Source organism: Salvelinus fontinalis, chromosome 21 (genome assembly GCF_029448725.1).
Source record: "Salvelinus fontinalis isolate EN_2023a chromosome 21, ASM2944872v1, whole genome shotgun sequence".
Classification (NCBI taxonomy): Eukaryota; Metazoa; Chordata; class Actinopteri; order Salmoniformes; family Salmonidae; genus Salvelinus; species Salvelinus fontinalis.
Window position 1 is genome coordinate 35,127,591 of NC_074685.1, and position 21,451 is coordinate 35,149,041.

The 21,451-nt window shown below is 41.6% G+C and overlaps 2 protein-coding genes across 4 annotated transcripts in view; one reads left to right on the forward strand and one right to left on the reverse strand.

The window, feature by feature from the left end:
- Positions 1-8,132, forward strand: part of fer (fer (fps/fes related) tyrosine kinase) — a 36,033-nt gene extending 27,901 nt beyond the window's left edge. For all 3 annotated transcript variants that reach the window (XM_055874975.1, XM_055874978.1, XM_055874976.1), the window contains exons 17-19: positions 3,129-3,283; positions 3,574-3,696; positions 4,294-8,132. In XM_055874975.1, coding sequence (XP_055730950.1) covers positions 3,129-3,283; positions 3,574-3,696; positions 4,294-4,430 — 415 coding nt within the window. In that variant the 3' untranslated portion in view covers positions 4,431-8,132. The remainder of the gene's footprint in view (positions 1-3,128; positions 3,284-3,573; positions 3,697-4,293) is intronic.
- Positions 8,133-8,342: 210 nt separating this feature from the next.
- On the reverse strand, positions 8,343-21,258 carry pja2 (praja ring finger ubiquitin ligase 2). The gene is made up of 9 exons (XM_055874985.1): positions 20,974-21,258; positions 17,861-18,055; positions 16,293-17,307; positions 15,667-15,828; positions 14,672-14,857; positions 12,996-13,107; positions 11,069-11,183; positions 9,000-9,115; positions 8,343-8,831 (listed from the first exon to the last, which is right to left on the reverse strand). The coding sequence occupies exons 2-9, from the start codon at positions 18,051-18,053 to the stop codon at positions 8,706-8,708; spliced, it is 2,025 nt and encodes a 674-aa protein (XP_055730960.1). The 5' UTR covers positions 18,054-18,055; positions 20,974-21,258; the 3' UTR covers positions 8,343-8,705.
- Positions 21,259-21,451: the final 193 nt, after the last annotated feature.

Below are 21,451 nucleotides of genomic sequence, written 5' to 3' on the forward strand. Positions count from 1 at the left end.
TGTAACATTATTCTGCATGGAGTATTCCAGAAAATAGCCCTATCTGTCTAACGTTCAAGAGATTGCCCATGCTTTGACCAGAATTTCACTTCAGCTGTTCTTATTTGTACTCATGGGTTCTATTAATTGCAGAACATTTTATAGATGAAACCTCTTGCTCTAGCAGCAAGCCCACTCCATTTTGAAACCTAACTGAATTTAGACCCCATCAAATGTCTTCCCCTCTACAATGCCATGACCCCCCCCCCCCCCCCCCTAAAGTAAGATATGTGAGAGGACAACATGGATCTCTCGCTGCTTAACACGGTTTACAAGACTATCAGCTTTGATAGTAACACCTTGAGCTCTGAGCCATATCTCTATTTCTCTATGCTGGCTAATTTGAGATTGTGTTTTCAGGTGAAAACTATTCCCACCAAGCCAGATAGTCGTAGCAAGAGAAAGTGAGGTGCTGCTGCTGCTGCAATCAGTCTTACATTTCTCTTAGCACAGCGGGGCCATCAAATCATCTCCGGTGCATTGCTCTTACTTATCTCACCGGGACCAGTATCCCTGAGTGACAGTCTAATTTGTCCCAACTCTGCAGCTCAGTGCTGGCAGTCAGCAGAAACAGTAGAAGCTCTTTGAAAAATAAACTCAGCAAGAAAAGAAACATCCTCTCACTGTCAACTGCGTTTGTTTTCAGCAAACTTAACATGTGTAAATATTTGTATGAACATAACAAGATTCAACTACTGAGACATAAACTGAACAAGTTCCACAGACATGTGACTAACAGAAATGGAATAATGTGTCCCTGAACAAAGGGATGAAGGTCAAAATCAAAAGTAACAGTCAGTACCTGGTGTGGCCACCAGCTGCAGTGCATCTCCTCCTCATGGACTGCACCAGATTTGCCAGTTCTTGCTGTGAGATGTTACCCCACTCTTCCACCAAGGCACCTGCAAGTTCCCGGACATTTCTGGGGGGATGGCCCTAGCCCTCACTCTCCGATCCAACAGGTCCCAGGCGTGCTCAATAGGATCCGGGCTCTTCGCTGGCTATGACAGAACACTGACATTCCTGTCTTGCAGGAAATCACACACAGAACGAGCAGTATGGCTGGTGGCATTGGCATGCTGGAGGGTCATGTCAGGATGAGCCTGCAGGAAGGGTACCACATGAGGGAGGAGGATGTCTTCCCTGTAACGCACAGCGTTGAGATTGTCTGCAATGACAACAAGCTCAGTCCGATGATGCCCCAGACCATGACGGACCCTCCACCTCCAAATCGATCCTGCTCCAGAGTACAGGCCTCGGTGTAACGCTCATTCCTTCGGCGATAAACGCAAATCCGACCATCACCCCTGGTGAGACAAAACCGTGTCTCGTCAGTGAAGAGCACTTTTTGCCAGTCCTGTCTGGTCCAGCGACGGTGGGTTTGTGCCCATGGGCGACGTTGTTGCCGGTGATGTCTGGTGAGGACCTGCTTTACAACAGGCCTACAAGCCCTTAGTCCAGCCTCTCTCAGCCTATTGTGGACGGTCTGAGCACTGTTAGAGGGATTGTGAGTTCCTGGTGTAACTCGAGCAGTTGTTGTTGCCATCCTGTACCTGTCCCACAGGTGTGATGTTCGGATGTACCGATCCTGTGCAGGTGTTGTTACACGTGGTCTGCCACTGCGAGGACAATCAGCTGTCCGGCCTGTCTCCCTGTAGCGCTGTCTTAGGCGTCTCACAGTACGAACATTGCAAGTTATTGTCCTGCCACATCTCCAGTCCTCATGCCTCCTTGCAGCATGCCTAAGGCATGTTCATGCAGATGAGCAGGGACCCTGGGCATCTTTCTTTTGGTGTTTTTCAGAGTCAGTAGAAAGGCCTCTTTAGTGTCCTAAGTTTTCATAACTGTGACCTTAATTGCCTACCGTCTGTAAGCTGTGAGTGTCTTAACGACCATTCCACAGGTGCATGTTCATTAATTGTTTATGGTTCATTGAACAAGCATGGGAAACAGTGTTTAAACCCTTTACAATGAAGATCTGTGAATTTATTTGGATTTTTACAAATTATCTTTGAAAGACCAGGTCCTACAAAAGGGACGTTTCTTATTTTGCTGAGTTTATATTGAGTAGTTGTAGTCCTCCTCACAGAGGGGCTGCAGGGCTGTGGAATTGAAACGGGAGGGATACAGGGCTCAATTTGTACGTGTCTCGTGGGCACACAAACAGATATGCGCACACACTCTTGCGCATACTTATACACACACACACAAACACACACACACACACACACACACACACACACACACACACACACACACACACACACACACACACACACACACACACACACACACAGATGGTACAGGGTCATCCCATCCACCTGCAGTAGGGCCCAAACAATCTGGCGGATGAGTTTTTTCTCTGTAGATTATAAATGTTCACATCATCGACACTATGGTGACCTTTGACCTACATGTACAGTAGTAGTTGAGATCCCCGTCTATCCCTACTCATGTACATGTGTTTTAGATGTCCTGATTTGCCTACTATTTAAGTCATTTATTTAATGGCCCATTTGTTAATATGAACATTAAAATGATGGTTATTCATATGGCTAGCATCTGTCACGATAAGCAGGCTCTACCTCTACATCCTTTCACTTTGTTCTGTAAATATTCTGCTCTAGCTACTACACCCAATGTGTCTGTGCGTGCGCGTGTGTGCGTGCGCATAAATTGCTTGTTTGATGGGGATGTTGGGGCGGGCAGCAAATAACGGTGAGAACGGCTATCTAGCTGAGCGGCCAGACGCTATGTTGCCAGTCTTGTCATGGTATAGAAACTATTGACTAATACTTCTCTGAGAGCAATGGTTTCAGTTGAAATGCCTGTTAAAGGTTGTGGTCATGAGTGACTTGTTTGTTCACATATCGTTAATATCCAAACAAAGGCTGTTTGTGTTGTTGTTGTATTTAGAACCCACCACAGTCCATCTTTTGTCTACACTCTTTTTGTCTACACTCTCTTTTTTCCTACACTCTTTTTTTTTGTCTACACCCCCCCCCCCCCCCCCCCCGCCCCCGTGATCTGAGGAAGATGGAGTAAAAGTTGAGGTAAAGTGATATTGTCCCTCTGTCTGTCTCCCACAGGGATCTGGCTGCCAGGAACTGTCTGGTGGGAGAGAGCAACCTGCTGAAGATCAGCGACTTTGGGATGTCGAGACAAGAGGACGATGGGATATACTCGTCGTCCGGCCTCAAACAGATCCCCATCAAGTGGACGGCTCCAGAGGCATTAAATTATGGTAAAACTGCGAGGCTTTACTTTTCACCAATTTCGTTATCAAACCTCCAAATATATTTGTCATTATGTGCTTAACACTAGCCTAACCCCACAACACTGGCCTTACCCAGCAAAATGCAACTACAGTAGTTGGTATTTAGGGAAGAAAACAGCTCTTAATTGTGTTTTTTTGGAGTATATGATTTGAAGTCTGCAGAAGGTAGCATAGCTTTTTGATGACACAACATCCCCAACATGTCACCACATTACTTCTCCAATACATGGTGGCTGAGAGTGTTGTTGTTGTCCCAGGGAGATACAGCTCGGAGAGTGACGTGTGGAGCTATGGGATCCTCCTATGGGAAACGTTTAGTCTCGGAGTGTGTCCTTACCCTGGGATGACCAACCAGCAGGCCAGAGAGCAAGTGGAGAAAGGTAAGAAGACGTCCCTCCAAGGGTTCAGAGTGTCGTCTTGATTTCCTTGTCTGACAGAATATCTGTGTTAGCTTGGTGGCCGGATCCGTTTGTGCTTTAGCCAACTCCTCTGTTGTTGATTCTTTTAGGCCAGTGGCCAGAGGAGTATGTGCTCCAGTAATTTGTTGACAAGATCGTTTAACCGATTGTATCTTATGATTTTGCCTGTTTTTAGAGATTTGCTAATGATATCGGACACCACATGTGACCATTAGTGGTCTGATGAAGGCATTTCTGACTGGTAACTGTCTTTAAGAATGAATGAACGGTGTACAATTTAGGTATAAAACTGAAGGTAATGAGAGAACTCAAAAGACAACGCCACCATAATTATGCATTGACCATTGAGTGAGTCATCTGTGTTCTCTTTCATTGGATTTGGCCTTAGAGCCAATTACTTGAAAAACTACAAGTAGTCGTGAAGAGAACCGCATTGGTTGGTAATGTGTTTTCCAACCTTATACCCCTGATTATCCTGCCTCAATCCATCCTAGGAAATTCACTGAAATTGTGTGTGTGTGTGTGTGTGTGTCTGTCTGTCTTTCACCCCCATCGTAGGCTACAGAATGTCCTGTCCACAGAAGTGCCCTGATGAGGTTTACAAAGTCATGCAGAAGTGCTGGGAGTACAAGCCTGAAAACCGGCCAAAGTTTGCCGACCTTCAGAAAGAACTGGCCTCGGTCAAGAAGAAATAGCACCCAGGTAGGGGAAGGGGGACCAAGTCATGCATCACCTCCAGGGAATCATCCCCTTACAACCACAGAACGTTACGTCCTTGATGCTACTCGTCGTGATTGTATTTACGGTTTATACTTTGTCACAAAATCACTGTGTTATTTGCCTATGCAACTGTTTTGAGCCATTATCAAGGAGAGAGGTCTCTGCTTAGCTTGGATCATTGTCAAAATAGGACCGTATTTCTTTTTGAACCTGGTGCTCTTTTACTCCTGTTCTTTTCTTTCAGCTCTTACTGAACCTCAGTAAACGTCAGGTATTTTGGAGCAAAACCATGCAAACATGGAAAGATGATGTGTGTGATACGTAAAACGATGCTCCCGTTGCACATACAGTGAGCTCAAACCGTACTGGGACAGTGACAAATGATACAAATGCTATTTGTGCATCCTTATTCACAATTCATTCAGGATTATCTGTAATCATGGTAGCATCCACATGAATACAGAAGTGTTTAGAAGCAAATGATATTCATATTTACAGTAAAAGTGATTCCAAAATGGCGCAATACATTATTTACCATTCATTTCTATTGGGCCTAAAATAATCTGAAACACAACCAAATTAAACAGCAAATGCGTCCACAAACTTGATGTAGTCATTGTGTGCTATGAATATGGGACCAAAGACGTACGTTTTTACTATTTTAATACACAAATAAGTGAATTTGTTTTAATTCTTTTGGTGCCTTAAAATGGGGTGACTATATACAAAAAGTGCTGTAATTTCTGAACGATTCTCTGTTTGGATAAAAAAATACCCTCAAATTAAAGCTGACAGTTTGCACTTTAACCTCACAGTCATTGTATCATTTCAAACCCAAAGTGCAGGAGTGCAGAGCCAAAACAACAACAACAAATGTGTCACTGTCCCAATACTTTTGGAGTTCACTGTATGACTTCTGCTGTTTTGCTATTGCTCATCATTCATTCATAGCCACAATAATGAAAATTTTCCAAGTGTTTTTTTTTTTAGGGCCCCGAGTTTGGTCCTGTTAAGGTAGGATGGTTTATGAGGACGTGAAAAAGGTTTCTGGGGCCCCGTGTAGCTGTGCAACCTCCAAAACAGACTGATAAGGTAGATGCACTCTGTAGCTCATTTCAGTCTTCAGACAGATTGCGTATGAGAACCTGTTGTTCTCTTTACCAGCAGATCATACCTCGGGGTTATTATTGTATGTCTCAAGCTTGACTTTTCGACTTTCCAGGAAGAAAAATACTTCTAGCTTAAAGTCTTGTTTGTGACAAGATTTTGAGTTCAGCTACAATGTCTTTCCAAAGATCAAGTATTCTCTTCACTCACACCATTCAATCTAGGAGACCTTTTAAGTTTAACATACAAGGATTAGTGCAATTTGTTACACCATTTTCCTATAATTATTCAGGCTATAAAATGCAGAAATATTGAAATAATACTGCCTTAATTATAAAGTGAATGAACTTCTAAGTTGTGTATTTGTAATTAATACAATTTGACTTTGAATGATTTAATTTAAGACCCTCCAGATTGCTGCCTCATTGCTAAGTATTGGTCAGTTGTTACAACCTCACTACTTTTGTATGATCTGAGAATTAGAATGTATCATAACTGTACTATCTGACGTGAAATGTGACATTTTCGCATTTCGTGTCAAAAACAGTCCGCTGTTACATTAGCCATGACAGTTTTAAGGAACTCCAGTTTTCAGGCATTCATATGTGGTATTTTCTACTTCAGACAATTATTTTTGTGAAACACAATTGTAAATCGTTGATAGACATTGCATTCAGTAATGAACAGTGAACTAGTTTTCATTAAGTATACTTAGGGCCAGGAGTTTTATCTGACCATGCGTCATGACCAGGATAAAACTCTGGGACCTAAGGGCTCGAATCAATCTGTATCGCGATTCGCGGAAGATCCGCGGTATGGCGTGATTGAAATGTAAAGATAATTTTAATTGAGCCGACCAATGCAGTGTTTACCGGGAACGTTGCCTTTTAAATTTAAATCGTGCTTTACCGTGAATTTTCCGCACCACGGATTGAATTGAGCCCCTAGGCCTAGTCAATAACTAGGGGCTACAGTTTTTCCTGACCAGGAAATTCTCCTGGCTCTATAGTGAATTAGCTATTCCAGTCGCTTCTGTATTCGGGTCATTCCTCTAAGGCTGCCATGTTGTCTCCATGTAGCCAAGCTCCTTGCCATTTTGTGCTGACAGTCCAGATGTGTCTTTAAAAGCATCTTCTTTGAATTAAACACATCACATCCATCCATCAGTTTCACTTGTCTTTCGAATTTTACAATCAAACATTCCTCTTCCTGTATTTTGTAAATGCTATAACCTTTTTCTACATTTTGTTTTTCGAATACTAATCTGAAAAAATGCAATCGTGCAAATGTAGGTCACTCTTTATCGGTGTGTAGCTCTATAGGATTGTTTCTTCGATAAAGAAAACATTGTCTATGTTTTGCGTCTGTATCTGCATGATTGTTTGTACATTTTTAGTATGTATAAAAGATATTTGGAAAGATCCTCCTATTTCCTATCCTGTGTATACAATGTCAAACTGTCATGACCTCATCTGTTTTCTCTCAAATGACATATTCCCCATAGTGCACTTATATGTGAAAGGTAGTGCACTACATGGTAAATAGGTTGCCATTTGAGACAGGAGTAACAGTTGTTGAGTCGTTTCTCCAGTCAAATTACCTCCAGATTGTTTTTCCTGCATTCCAGATGACCTAGTTACAGCTTTAGTTCTAAACACCAAACCATTGATTTGTACGTAAATTTTTTATTAACATTGTCTTCAATAACAAAAAGGTGTAGAATGAATGGGTGCTTACATCTTAACTACTGGTTGATGAGCACAATATATTTCTGTTTAAACAAATGTAAGGCATACACCTTTTGTAGTAACCCTTTTATTTATTTGAGACACTAAAATAGCATTTTGTATTAATTTCAGTCTCTTAAGATATTTGCCAGTGTTTTTATAGAATTTGTTCTATGGTTTAATTTGTTTTCTATTTGTATTATTCTCATGCAAAGTGACCAAGTCTAGATTTTGCCATGGGTAGTTGGAGATTCACCTCTACGCTACTGGCCAATGCATGATATGCAAACCATTATTACATCTGTGGTGAATGGAATTGTATTTTCTTTTGTTACTCATGTTTTTTTAGTGACTGTAATTCTGCTTCACAATTCAATGTGACTGTCTTGTGCTGTATCATCGTTTATTTACTCCAAGGCCAACTTTACAGCGTTCGAAAGTATGCGCCTTATTGAGCGCTTTTCCTAAGGTATATTGCTAATATTTGAGTCTGTGTCAGACTAATTTAAAGAGCTGGGATATTTATTGCCACAAGAGACCTTTATATATTTTGATTGCACTTTTGGCCATGTTAAAGACACTATCAGAAAAAGGCACACTAGTACTGTTGTGTTAATTGTTTCACTCAACATGTTTCCCTTTTAATAAAGACCATATCTAAAGTAAAAAGTGGACAATGCACTGGATTTAAGTGATCAAATTAATGTTACACGGTTACCCCACTTCAGAGTAAGAATTGAAAAAAATGTCCTTAACTGTATATTCCCCTTGTTAATGATCAAATCTCATGTCATGTTTTTTTTATACTGTGTACTTGCAATAAATCTTTTTTGGCTCTTTGAATTCAATCTCAAGTGTTATCTGTTTGGGGAGGTGCAGAGATGAATTTAAATATCTGATCCTCATTTTTTCATTCAACAGCAAACCAGAGGCTTACAATGGGTAAATTGTATGAGAGATGGTGTAGTGCCTAATCTTTCCCTCGTATGAATGGCTTTTATACAAACTGAGTAAGGAAGTTATGATTTTGATAGAGTTCTTGAAGACAAAGCCTTACCCACACTACAGCCTTTATTGAACACGGAAAACAAAATGATTTAGAAAATGAGTACAATAAGGTGCATAATAAGCAGTGCTTTCATCTGTATAAAAAAAAAAAAAAAGTGCATGTAAAATGCGTTAACAAAAATCTGGGCTAAACAAATTGCAATTTCCTATCCTTCATTAAGACATACATTCATAACAAAAACTTGATTACACAGATAATATTTTCTCAGAAAATAAGCCTGAACTGTCACTCAGACATGGAACTTACATGTGCAGAACTAAATAAACCTCATGACGTGCTAAAATGCGGAGAGGCAGTGACAGAAAAAGTAATTATTTTAATTTAAGCGTTAGAGGCCTCTTGTGGATTCACCGCGTTCCGGCTGCGCTGTGATTGGACGGAGGGATGTACTGGTCCGACACAAACGAGGTGGGTGCAGGGGTCTCCGCGACAACCGGCAACAGGACGTGACGACAGACAGGGCAAGTCCCAGACTAGAGAAAGAAGATACCATAAGTCAATATAAACAATCATCACAAAAGACTGACACAGGCCAGGTGCTAGACTGATGCCACCATCATTTAAATTACATGCAAATGATCATGTACATGAAAGGTTAGTCTTTAAAAAAAGGGCTTCAAAATAAGTAATTATCCACACACCTTCTGGAGCCAGAGAGTCACGCAGATCTTGTGGAACATGTGGTGGCACGGCAACTGGGTTGCAATCTCATCTTTGACGTACTCACAACAGCAGATGGCACAGCACTGTTCCTGCCCTAGAGAGAGAGGGGGACAGAAAGGCAAGGATAAAGATTGAGGGATGCATAGAGAAAAGGACAAATAATGTAAAAAGAGACACCGAGAAAGGCCCAGTCATACTGACACGGAGACACACAGGAAGTACTAATTGTAAGTGTCAGAGAGCGGCGCTGCGCCATCTATCACTTCATGTTCTACAGCCCCAGCCTCAACCACACTTCTGTATTCACAGCCCCAAGCATTCACGTTCCATCAGGCTCGAATCGCTAGATCCACGTGCACACAGATGGAACTGTACGCTCCGCCACATGGCGTGACGAATGGCGGCCATCTTGCCTCAACGCCTGCATGCCGTGATTTATTCCCGAGGACGCCTGGCGTGTCATAAACTTGACGCGGCGCCAGTGCATGAAAATGTTCTTTCCCCCTCTCTCACATTTACATTATGTGCCTATGACTCATATTATGCATCACTTTACAGTTATTTCCTATCATGGCATCACATCGGCTCTGTAACAGCGGGATATTGCCATACGGAACGCGTTGAGAGATTGTGAAACCCCTCTTTTTTTATGATCCATTTTCTGGCAGAGTTAGCAGACTAATAAACAGAGCTTTAAGTCTTTATACCACTACGTGGCCAAGAGTATGTGGATACCTGCTCGTCAAAGATCTCGTTCCAAAATCATGAGCATTAATATGGAGTTGCTCCCGCCTTTGCTGCTATAACAGCATCCACTCTTCTGGGAAGGCTTTCCACTAGATGTTGGAACATTGCTGCAGAGACTTGCATTAGTAAGGTCGGACACGGATGTTGGGCGATTAGGCCTAACTCGCAGTCGGCGTTCCAATTCATCCCAAAGGTGTTCGATGGGGTTGAGGTCAGGGCTGAGGTTGAGGTCAAGTTCTTCACACCGATCGACAAACAATTTCTGTATGGACCTCGCTTTGTTCACGGGGGCATTGTCATGCTGAAATAGGAAGGGCCTTCCCCAATCAGTTGCCACAAAGTTGGAAGCACAGAATCGTCTAGAATGCCATTGTATGCTGTAGCGTTAAGATTTCCCTTCACTGGAACTAAGGGGCCTGAACCATGAATAACAGCCCCAGACCAGTATTTCTCCTCCACCAAACTGGCACTATGCATTAGGGCAGGTAGCATTCTAATGGCATCCGCCAAACTGCAAATGGTAGAGCGTGATTCATCACTCCAGAAAACGTGTTTCCACTGCCCCAGAGTCCAATGGCGGCGAGCTTTACACCACTCCAGCCGACGCTTGACATTGCACATTGTGATCTTTGGCTGCTCGGCCATGGAAACCCATTTCATGAAGCTCCCAATGAGATTGCATTGCTGTGTGCTCAATTCTATACACCTATAGCAACGGGTGTGGCTGAAATAGCAGAATCCACAAATTTGAAGGTGTCCACATACTTTGTATATATATATAGTATATTAGTTGCTAATTTCTTTCAGACAGTTAGTCTGGACTGGACTGCTGGTTGGCTAATGGTAAAACTGACTAAATACCGAGGTTGGGGATTTACAGAGTGGATAGTCCCACTAATTAGGCTACATGTTTTATTTTTATTCTGATATAAAAGGCACTCATCCTGTTGGTATTAAGCACTGCATTACCTAGGCCTATTACAGTAATTAGTGCATGCCAAATTAAAATAACTAATCTTACTCGTTCCACCACTGAAAATATGGCTTTGCTTGAGCCTTTTCAAAGGTCATTCTGAATTTCAACATTGACCAATGAATGGAATTCTTTACAGTACTGCACATTTAGCAGTATTTAGCTACTTACACCCACAATGAGTGACAATCTCCATTTTCCCCCAATGCAAAGTGGGCAATTGCACACATTAACAATACAGCCATTTCAAAAAGGAGCGAAGGGAAGAGCTAGTCTGTTAGGACAAGATGTGGTCCTACCACTGTGGTCTTCTAGCACTGAACTTACCACTGTGGACCTCCAATATGGTGATCTGAGGCAGACACTCGATGATCTGTTCTGTTGCAGGAGGGTGAGCCTGCTCCACGTCGATGGACAGAGACTCAAGGTGGGCTAAAGCCGCCTGTGAACCAAACAGAAGAACATCAGGTGCCAACGTGGTAGCTACAACAAACCGTGGTAGTTACAACGAAATGATAGTGTATGTAGTTACACATTTTTAGGAATGTGTCTTGACGTTGTACAAGACCGCAACACGGTCTGTCAACGTAGGATGGCACCATCTTGAAAAGCACATTTGAAACAAACCTTTTAGAGATGGAATGGTGTTTAACAAATATGGTCCTAAGATGCTTCCGTCTGCACTTATGCTTTAAGTGACTCGTGTCATTGTAGGCAAGGCAAACCAGTTATCATGATTTCTGAATGATCAAAATAAATAAAATCACAGCACATTTTGACTCATTCAGCAGTTTTTACTTGATTAAGTAGAATACTATTGGAAATGAATGTTGAAAGTTCCATTCATATTCCTGAAACAAGTTGAAAATGATGCCATTCTGCTTCCTGTTGACAAGAACTTTTGATAAATAGCCCAAAGTCAAAACACTGTTTTGAAGTGTCCAAATCAATAGTCAATACGCAGAAACAGTTTGTGATATATTGAAAACCTAAACATAAAATGTACAACCTACGTGTGCCACAACAGTAATCATATTACTTGTATTTTATTAAAACTAGCACCATAAACTGTGTATACAAGTTGATAAGTGGCAATAAATCACTCATAGATTAGATCTCCAAAAAATGGAAACTGGAGATATTTTTTACATCACTGGTTAGAGAACAACCTGCAGAAGACTGTCTGCTACATTTTAAAGTGTTCGATTGATAAGGGTGTCGCGGAAAAATTAAGGGAAACACTGTTGTCGATTACTCGTGTCGATATCACATTGAAATCAATAGAGCGAGTGGTGCAGGGAAATCAGGTTGCACGTCCTGTAAAAACTAGCACAGCTCAACAAAAAAAACAGTATACATCACTGGTAGAGGACAACTTCTAGAAGACAGCCAGCTGAACTGATGCCAACGCGGTAAGTGTAACGCAACAGTTTTGTTAAATCGCTCATATCGATTACACATTGAAATCAATAGAACGGGGGCAAAACGTTTGGGTTGTGTCCGCTTTTTAAACATACATTATACAAAGACCACACGGAAACGTGGAATAATCTATATATGATTGGTTAGATTATCATTCGTAGAAGGCTACTATCTATATTTTGGAATTGCAGACGTACATTTTGGAAGGCTGCCATCACAGAAAATGGAACAAACCACTTTCAATGAAACACGACCCGCTATAGGATATCAGCAGTGACAACTGTTGGCTGCTATTTCAGTGATAGTTTGTCAAATCCGTGTATCTTTTATAGAGAGGCCGCCCAGAATTGTTCTCTAGTCTGTCCTTTTGAATTAGAAAATGACCAATCTAAAAAAAAAATGTTTTAAAAAAGGTACAAAATCAAAGATATTGATCTGTTTTAAGCAATCCATCTTAATTCACCATGATGATTAAACTTTTATACTTACAAAAATAATGTGTAATACCCCCCCAATTCGATGTGTTCAAAACATGAGCTTGTCTAATGTAGTAACACATATTGTCCAAATCAAGGAAAGTAGCATAACATAAAATAATTCAATATTGCAAAAAAGAATTCCATATTTCATTTTAAGATGATAGTAAATGAAGCAAACTTGCAAAATGTTACAGTAACCATATATACTGTATTTTCACTAGTTTCACCATTTAGAGATGATCATTAAACCATACATCTTATGCACAATTTAACCAGGTGCTCTAGAACGAGGTCCCATAGTGATTACGCAGCAGTGCATTCGCTGTCCCTTGAGTCTAGGACTTGGGCCTTACCTCCATAGCTTGGGCAAGGCGCTCTTCAAGAGCCATGTATGTGAGGAGCTGAGGATCCACATAGGAAATAGCCTGGGCCATCCCAAAGCCCTCTCCAAAGTCATCAAGCAACCTAAGATGAAGCAAAACAAAATGCATTTAATTATGTAGAATTTTCTCATAACATTAGCATACCATGTCAATTTTACCTGGTCAGTTCACATGGTCAGAGAAAACTCCTGGCTTTACATACATCTTACATTTAGGAAGTGAAACTACCATGTTGTAAAAGTCAACAAAGTACAGGCAAACATTCACACCTCCGGGAAACAAAGGATCCATTTTCTATGATGAGAATTTCAAGAAATTCGAGATGCATTGCTTCTCGACAGACATGACTGTAATTCAAACTTGAGAAATCCTCAGGTCTTGAACACTACCTATCGAGGAGGCGCAAGACACTCGCTGGACAGTTGCCCCCCTCTAAGCAGGGCAGTATTAACAGAATTGTCTAGCCGTGCCCAACATTCAAGCAGTAAAAATACTAATAGCATTGCAATGTTTTTGAAACAGCTGAAATGTACATTATCACTGTATTTGAGACTTCTTTTCAGTGGCAACGCGTCGTTCAGGGCAGAGAAATTAGAGATAAAATGTATCGGTGCTCATCGGCCATTACAAGTTAGTAGTCAAGAATTCAACAATGAGTAGTTTGGAAGGAAGCTAACTGCAAGCGTTGCAACGCAATCACTAGCCTGCTATTCAATGGAGAGGGTTTGTGGTCCAAGTCTTGGTTGAAGTGTCTCTTTTCAAAGATTAAAAAGTATTAACATTCGACACCATGGGCCAGAAAAGGTTGAATACATTGACCATGCTGTCAATCCAGCATGACTTCCGCCGCATTCAAAACAACTGGAAACTCGTAAATCTCAGACTTCAGTGAGTTTAAGGCAGAAAAAAAAAGCTCAGACTGGGAAAAATACGCTTTAAAACAGTCAACCAACTCAGAATTCCAAGTCGGGAACTCGGGCCTCTTTCTAGAGCTCCGACCAGAAGATCACTGACGTCATGATTCGACCTTGTTTTTTCTCCCCGATTTCCCAGTTGTTTTGAAAACACCATGAACACCATGAAGCTGCCTCCCTTTAAATGTTTGTCAATGAGAATAGCTTCTAAACACAAAAGAGCCTTAAATTATACACTCAGTGTAGAAAACATTAGGAACATCTTCCTAATATTGACCTCAGAACAGCCTCAATTCGTCGGGGCATGAACTCTACAAGGTGTCGAGAGTCATGTTGAGTCCAATGCTTCCCACAGTTGTGTCAAGCAGGCTGGATGTCCTTTGGGTGGGGGACCATTCTTGATACACACGGGGAACTTGAGCGTGCTTGAGTTCTTGACACACTCAAACCGGTGCGCCGGGCACTTACTGCCATACCAGTTCAAAAAAGGCACTGACATTTCTTTGTCTTTCCTATTCACCCTCAATGGGCCACATGCACAATCAATGTCTCAAGGCTTAAAACCCTCCTTTAACCAGTCTCCTCCCTTTCATCTACACTGATGGAAGTGAACGTAACATCAATAAGGGATCATAGCTTTCACCTGGAAAGTCTGTCATGGAAGGTGTTCCTAATGTTTTGGACACTCAGTGCATCTCACAATTTGGAGTAAAAAGTTTCATGTTTCCCCACCTCCACTCAGCGTCCAGGTCCTCGCTCACGCTGGAGTCATCCTCCAGGTTGTTGTTACCGTCAAGGATGAAGAGGCCCGGGTGGACAAAGTGACTCATGCCATCGGGGTCTTCGTCACTACTGCTGCCCGTCTCTCCGTTGTACATCAACCAAGGAATCTCCCCCTCCTCCAGAGGTGTAGGCTCCCTGCACACACACACACACACACAAGGGCTATGTTCATTGGGCACCAGACAGAAGAAAACAGACTGAAACAGGGAGGAACTTGTCCAATAAGGAACATTGATTTTCGTTGTGGCCGACCAAGTTTTCACCTTGCAACTGAAAATAAAAGTGTATGTACTGGAAAATGTAGGCTATGCAGCTCGCTATTTATCAAGTTATACACATATGCAAACAAGCCAGAGCTACTGTACAGCTTAACTACTTAACTCATCAAAATCGATATCCACGGGAATGATTCAGCCTGCCTCGACTGATTTAATGGAAGACCTTGCTTGGACAGTGTGCTGCTGTGGCACTTAGCTTAATCGTCATTCCAGTCCACACCCTGGTTCAACATCGCAGCAGTAACACATGGAGGTGTGCATCTGAGGACTGGCTGTGCTTACCAATGAAATTATATATACATACAGTTGACTGACGAATGCAAAGTCTGAGTGCAGTGGTCCCCAGTCTCAATTTGAATAGTTTCTATTTAACTACTCAGGCCTGCCTTGCTCCAGATTAGTGCATGCATTTAGACCAGTCTCAAGCAATTGATTGCATTTATCAGGAGGGAACTGTATATAAGGCCTGTATCATCATAGTGTATTTATCAGGAGTGAACTGTATATAAGGCCTGTATCATCACAGTGTATTTATCAGGAGTGAACTGTATATAAGGCCTGTATCATCACAGTGTATTTATCAGGAGTGAACTGTATATAAGGCCTGTATCATCACGGTGCATTTATCAGGAGAACTGTATATAAGGTCTGTGTTATGGTGCTTACGCAGGGGGCAGGCTGAGCTCGGGTACATCCTCCAGACTGCTGTTGTTGCTGATGTGCAGCTCGTCCAGGCCGGGCAGAGTCTCCCAGCTTTTCTGGCGCTCCTTCTCCAGGCCAGAGTCCGACGTCCACGAGGCCGACCACTCCCCGTCGCTGCACTCCGAGCTGCAGATACACACGCGCAAGGATGTGTAAACATGCGCACACACACACCATTTTACCCGAGTCGACACCCCAACTAATCCTCTAGCAGAGGTCTTAGCTGTAAACACAAGACCTTCGCTGGCAACCTTTGCTTCCTCAATCCTCAGTTAATATTTTATCGGGACAACAGAGAGCTTCGTATTCACACTTTCCCAGAAAGGCTAAATAACATTGCGCGTTGCAATGTCATGGTTCATCAGAGATCTAGAAAATGACCGGTCTACATTTATGAATAATTCCAAAATGCAGACAAACTATACTGCTAAGGTTTAACTGACATTTTCCATCACCACAATCCAATCCTTATGATTAGATTTCACTGACCATATCCACACTTGCTGTGCATTTTGTCATATTTTACTAGGCTCTAAGACCAAGAAAAAGGTCATATGTAAAAAATGTATATATAATGTATATTATAATACCTTTCCTCAGCCTTCATGAAAGGAGCACACGTCTCATTGAAATCCTCCAGATCTTCCCAGGTATCCTCTTCATCTGAATTAATTTTTCTACCAGCCTCTCCATGTTCACACCACCGCTCTATAGGGCTAAACCCATTCGACTCAGTCTGAGGAAAATCAAAGAGCATCTCCTGGTTTGGCCTTTCTGTTTGCGTCAGAAAGAACGGAGGTGCAGACACACACTTGGTCTTGCTGGCCTCTTTGGCTAAGCCACAGTCTACCTCCTCGCGGTGAGAACTCTTCCTCTTCTCCAGGTGCGTTTCACTCGTCTGCTTACGAATTTTGGGCCTCACCACCATCTCCGACTGTGTCCCTCTCTGGTTGTCGTTCCCCAGCTCGGCAGGACCTTTGGGACCGATGGGAGAGCCACTGGCTGCTAGGTTATCTGGTGTATGGTGGTCCTCAGTGCTGTTTTCCATGTGATCTGTTCCGTTGTGTTCTGATATATTCCTCTCAGGAGGGGGTTCCTCTGTGTCTGAATCTGATTTAGGATCGGTTCTAGATTCTTTCACTGACTCAGTGTCTCTGAGGGAACAGTCTGTCCCGTCACACGATTTTGTATACAAATACGAGTGCAAACCGCTGAGATAGTCAAACTCTTTACCCAGCTCAAAGATCATGTCATCCAGTCTTTTCTGGAGACCGTGAGACAGGTCGGAGCCCTGCCCCTCCTCCTCCTCGCCTCCACTACTGTCCGGCTCATAAGCATCAATATTTACAAAGCTCAATACGCTAGAATTAGAAGGGTTACTGTCCTCGGAGATAGGCCACGCACTGGCTTCGCCACTTTTCTTCAAAACATTTTGGTCCTGGTCACTCTTAAGTTTCTTGTAATGGACGGAGCGGGCTTCCGATGGCTTCCTAGAAGTTGACTGTTTCTTGTGGGGAGGATCTTTGCCAGATTTGGCTTTTACGTCTGGGCGAACCGAACTCCATGACACAGGAAAGCTGGTGTGAAGTGTCGAGGAGATGTTCCCTTTTGAAGGTAGAGGAGAGAGAGGCATTTAGTCACAGCTAAAAACAAAACGTCTACCATGACTTGTCAATACACAATGATTACACTTGTTGAAAGAGAAAGGAGGAGAGACAATAGAGCAAAGACAGAAGAGAGCGGTCCTTCTTTTCTGAATACAGATATAGCGTGCAGCAGCTCCAACCAGACATATTTTATTAAAGAGCAGAATAAGGGATTCATAGGCTTAGCTGCTCACACTGCATTCCATGTCACAGGATAAATCAATCCAAACCTCAAGCTATACAGTACTCACTCACTCACATGCTGCTGCTCACTACACAATCTGCTTACTGGTCTGCCATGGATGATATCACAAAAACAATAAACACAACTTCCATTGATTTGCTGACCTTGTTATCATTGTTAACATGCAGAAATATAGACCTGTATCATTGCTTGAAAGAGACAAATATGCTCTTCAGACTCAGACTACATCTTGTCCCTCAGACAATCAATGCACTGCAAATGGGACTTGAGAAGGCGCATAATAGATGTACTTGCACCGTGAACGTACGTTTGGAATGCCCTCTATGGACACCGTCCATTTCCATAGCTGGCCAACCCTCCACACTGGCTGGGTTCCTGTGCTTGGCAGAGGTTGGGCGGAAGCTAACGTATGCATGCCTCCTGCCGTATCTCCTTCCTGTTATTGTGTGATATCCAACAGCCGGTTTGGGCCAGGCTGACTTGCCAGCTTCCTGACCCATCACTAGAGAGAGAGGAAATAACAACATTGAAATAAACAGCTTCAAAACTAAAAGCTGCAAAGAGAGTGACTGATGGTTTAATCGAACCTGAAAGTAGACCAATTCTCTGAAAAGAGGGTGAGAAAATGTAGCTTTGATCCATACAAAATACAGAACAGTAAAGATACAAGAAACATTGCTGCAAGCCATTATGGTTGTGGTGGGCTTCTTTACACTTAAAATCTGTCTGGAAATGTTGGCAAAGGAAAGCAAAAACACTCAAATATGATTAACATGGCATGAAAGAAGTAAACAGTCATGGTCTTGCTAAAATTCTTGTTGACCTACAAATGTGACCGAAATTGAGAAACAGAAAAGGCAGAATGTATATACAATATCAAATTCAGTACTACCAGCAGTGCTACGAAATTATCCAAAGAAAGTATGATATGCCTCTCTCTGGCTGGGTTCAAATAAAATGTTATTTGTCACATGCGCCGAATACAACAGGTGTAGACCTCACAGTGAAATGCTTACTTACAAGCCCTTAACCAACAATGCAATTCAAGAAAAGGGGTAAGAAAAATGTTTAAAAAATAAAATAAAGTTAAAAAAATAAATAAAAGAAATTGACAAAATAACAATACCGAGGCTCTATACAGGGGGTATCGGTACCGAGTCAATGTGCGGGGGTACTGGTTAGTCAAGGTAATTTGTACATGTAGGCAGTGGTGGAAGAAGTACCCAAATGTCATACTTGTGTAAAAGTAAAGATACCTTCATAAAAAAATGACAAGTGAAAGTCACCCAGTAAAATACTACTTGAGTAAAAGTCTAAAAGTATTTGGTTTTAAATATACTTAACTTCTTATGGCTGGAGGCAGTATTGAGGAGCTTGGATGAATAAGGTGCCCAGAGTAAACTGCCTGCTACTCATGCCCAGTTGCTAATATATGCATATTATTAGTAGATTCGGATAGAAAACACTCTGAAGTTTCTAAAACTGTTTGAATGAAGTCTGTGAGTATAACAGAACTCATATGGCAGGCAAAAACCTGAGAAGAAATCCAACCCGGAAGTGGGAAATCTGAGGTTTGTAGGTTTTCAACTCATTGCCTATCAAAGATACAGTGGAATATTGGTCATATTGCACTTCCTAAGGTTTCCACTAGATGTCAACAGTCTTTAGAACCTTGTTTGATGCTTCTACTGTGAAGGAGGGGGGAATGAGGGCTCTTTGAGTCATGGGTCTGGCAGAGTGCCATGAGCTGACCACGCACGTTCACGTGACAGAGTTAGCTTGCGTTCCATTGCATTTCTGAAGACAAAGGAATTCTCCGGTTGGAACATTATTGAAGACTTATGTTAAAAACATCCTAAAGATTGATTCTATACATCGTTTGACATGTTTCCACGAACTGTAATATGACTTCTTGTCTGAACTTTCGCATGGACTTGCCCGCGAAAAAAACAAAAAGGAGGTATTTTGACAAATGATGGACTTTATGGAACAAATCAAACATTTATTGTGGAACTGGGATTCCTGGGAGTGCATTCTGATGAAGATCATCAAAGGTAAGTGAATATTTATAATGCTATTCTGACATCTGTTGACTCCACAATACGGCAGAAATCTTGAAAGCTTGTTTGGGCTCTGAGCGCTGTACTCAGATTATAGCATGGTGTGCTTTTTACGTAAAGTTTTTTAAAATTCTGACACAGCGGTTGCATTAAGGAGAGGCTTATCTAAAGTTCCATGTATAACACTTGTATCTTTTAGCAATGTTTATTATGAGTATTTCTGTAAATTGATGTTTTGGAAGCTAAACATTACTGAACATAACGCTCCAATGTAATCTGAGATTTTTGGATATAAATATGTACTTTACCGAACAAAATGTCTGTTTTTCTGTGAATAGGTGCTGACCTAACAATGATATGTTGTGCTTTCATTGTAAAGCCTTTCTGAAATCAGACACTGTGGTGGGATTAACAACAAGTTTATCTTTAAAATGGTGTAAAATACTTGTATGTCTAAGGAATTTTAATTATGAGATTTGTTGTTTTGAATTTGGCGCCCTGCACTTTCACTGGCTGTTGTCATATCAATCCCCTTAACGGGATCCCAGCCATAAGAAGTTTTAATAGTCACATGTATAGGGTTGCAGGTGTGATTGCAGGGTAGTGACAATCTCCGCCCTCCAACATGCATGACTAAGTGATATCAAATAATGAAAATGGTAAATTAAAAATTAAAAAAGAGAAATACAACTACACACATCATCATAACTGTAGCAGTGATGAATAAATCAAATGTAAATTGTGGGTGCAGGCAGAGTAAAGACTTGAGGAAAATGCTGATCATAGGGGGGGGGGGGGGGGGGGGGCTATTGACCCTTGAGGGTTTGTACTTGTGAAATAAATAAAAACAAAAAATATATATTTTAATCAATAATACACATATTGTCAACTGCAACATTGATGAATGTCGTTTGGGTACCGGCAGAGTAAAAGTCCAGGTAACGCGTTAACTAGCTGACTAAGTTAACGTTAGTAGTGGCTATTCTGCAGCCTGATGTGATGGTCTGAAGGTAGAAACGATTGGCCCCGATACGATAACAGTAACGTTAGTCAATTTAGCTGATTATTAGTGCGTGTATTTTCACAAGATAACATTTTTATTTGTAGATGGAACGTGGTAAAACGCTTGGCCCTGGCCTAACGTTGGCTAACTAACTGTGTTGTGTTATGCTAGCTAACGTTAGCTTGTCAAAAAAGCTTCCTCTTCTGGTTGTCAACAATAAATGCAGTAAACTAGTTGGCTACTGTAGTAATTTTCAAACGGCAAGGGACAAAACATTTCAGTTGTTATCAATCAAACATTAGCGATTACCTTATTTTAACCAATATCAACATCAAATACAAAATATGGTCGTATTACCTGTCCCCGAGACTTCCTCTCCGTCCGAAACTGCGAACAAACCTATAAGCCAACGTCATCCGCAAAGAGTGTAATGTGACCGGCTTTCTCCAATCAGAATGTCCGAGACTGCATTAGCAACATAAGTAGTGAGGAGTAGGAGTACGCCTTTTCAAACATCGTTTTAAGCTTTGTTTTACTATTTACATTTACAGCTGATTTGGGGATTGTATATCAATTCGCTCCTTAAATATTTGTCATCTGGTGTATTCGTTTCAGTCTCTGAATTGCTGAATATAACTTTTCTCCGCCAGTTCCTGATATCAGGGCATTTCCTGAATTTGCCTAGTGCGCATGTGCGCCCAGAAGTATATCTAGTCCGGGGCTCGTTTTCCATTTTTAAAATAATTTTTTAAATATTATTTTTATCATGAACACAACAAATACAAAAAAACTGAAATATACCAACAACAGTACATAAACCTAACAGACAGGGGTA

Bases quoted from the DNA above. Each gene is read 5' to 3' on its own strand.
- pja2 (XM_055874985.1), bottom strand. From the start codon at position 18,053: ATGGGTCAGGAAGCTGGCAAGTCAGCCTGGCCCAAACCGGCTGTTGGA. The intron at 14,858-15,666 runs GTAAGCACCATA...GTGTGTGTGCAG, and splicing joins GAGCTCAGCCTGCCCCCTGC to GGAGCCTACACCTCTGGAGG. The intron at 13,108-14,671 runs GTGGGGAAACAT...GCTTCATCTTAG, and splicing joins GACCTGGACGCTGAGTGGAG to GTTGCTTGATGACTTTGGAG.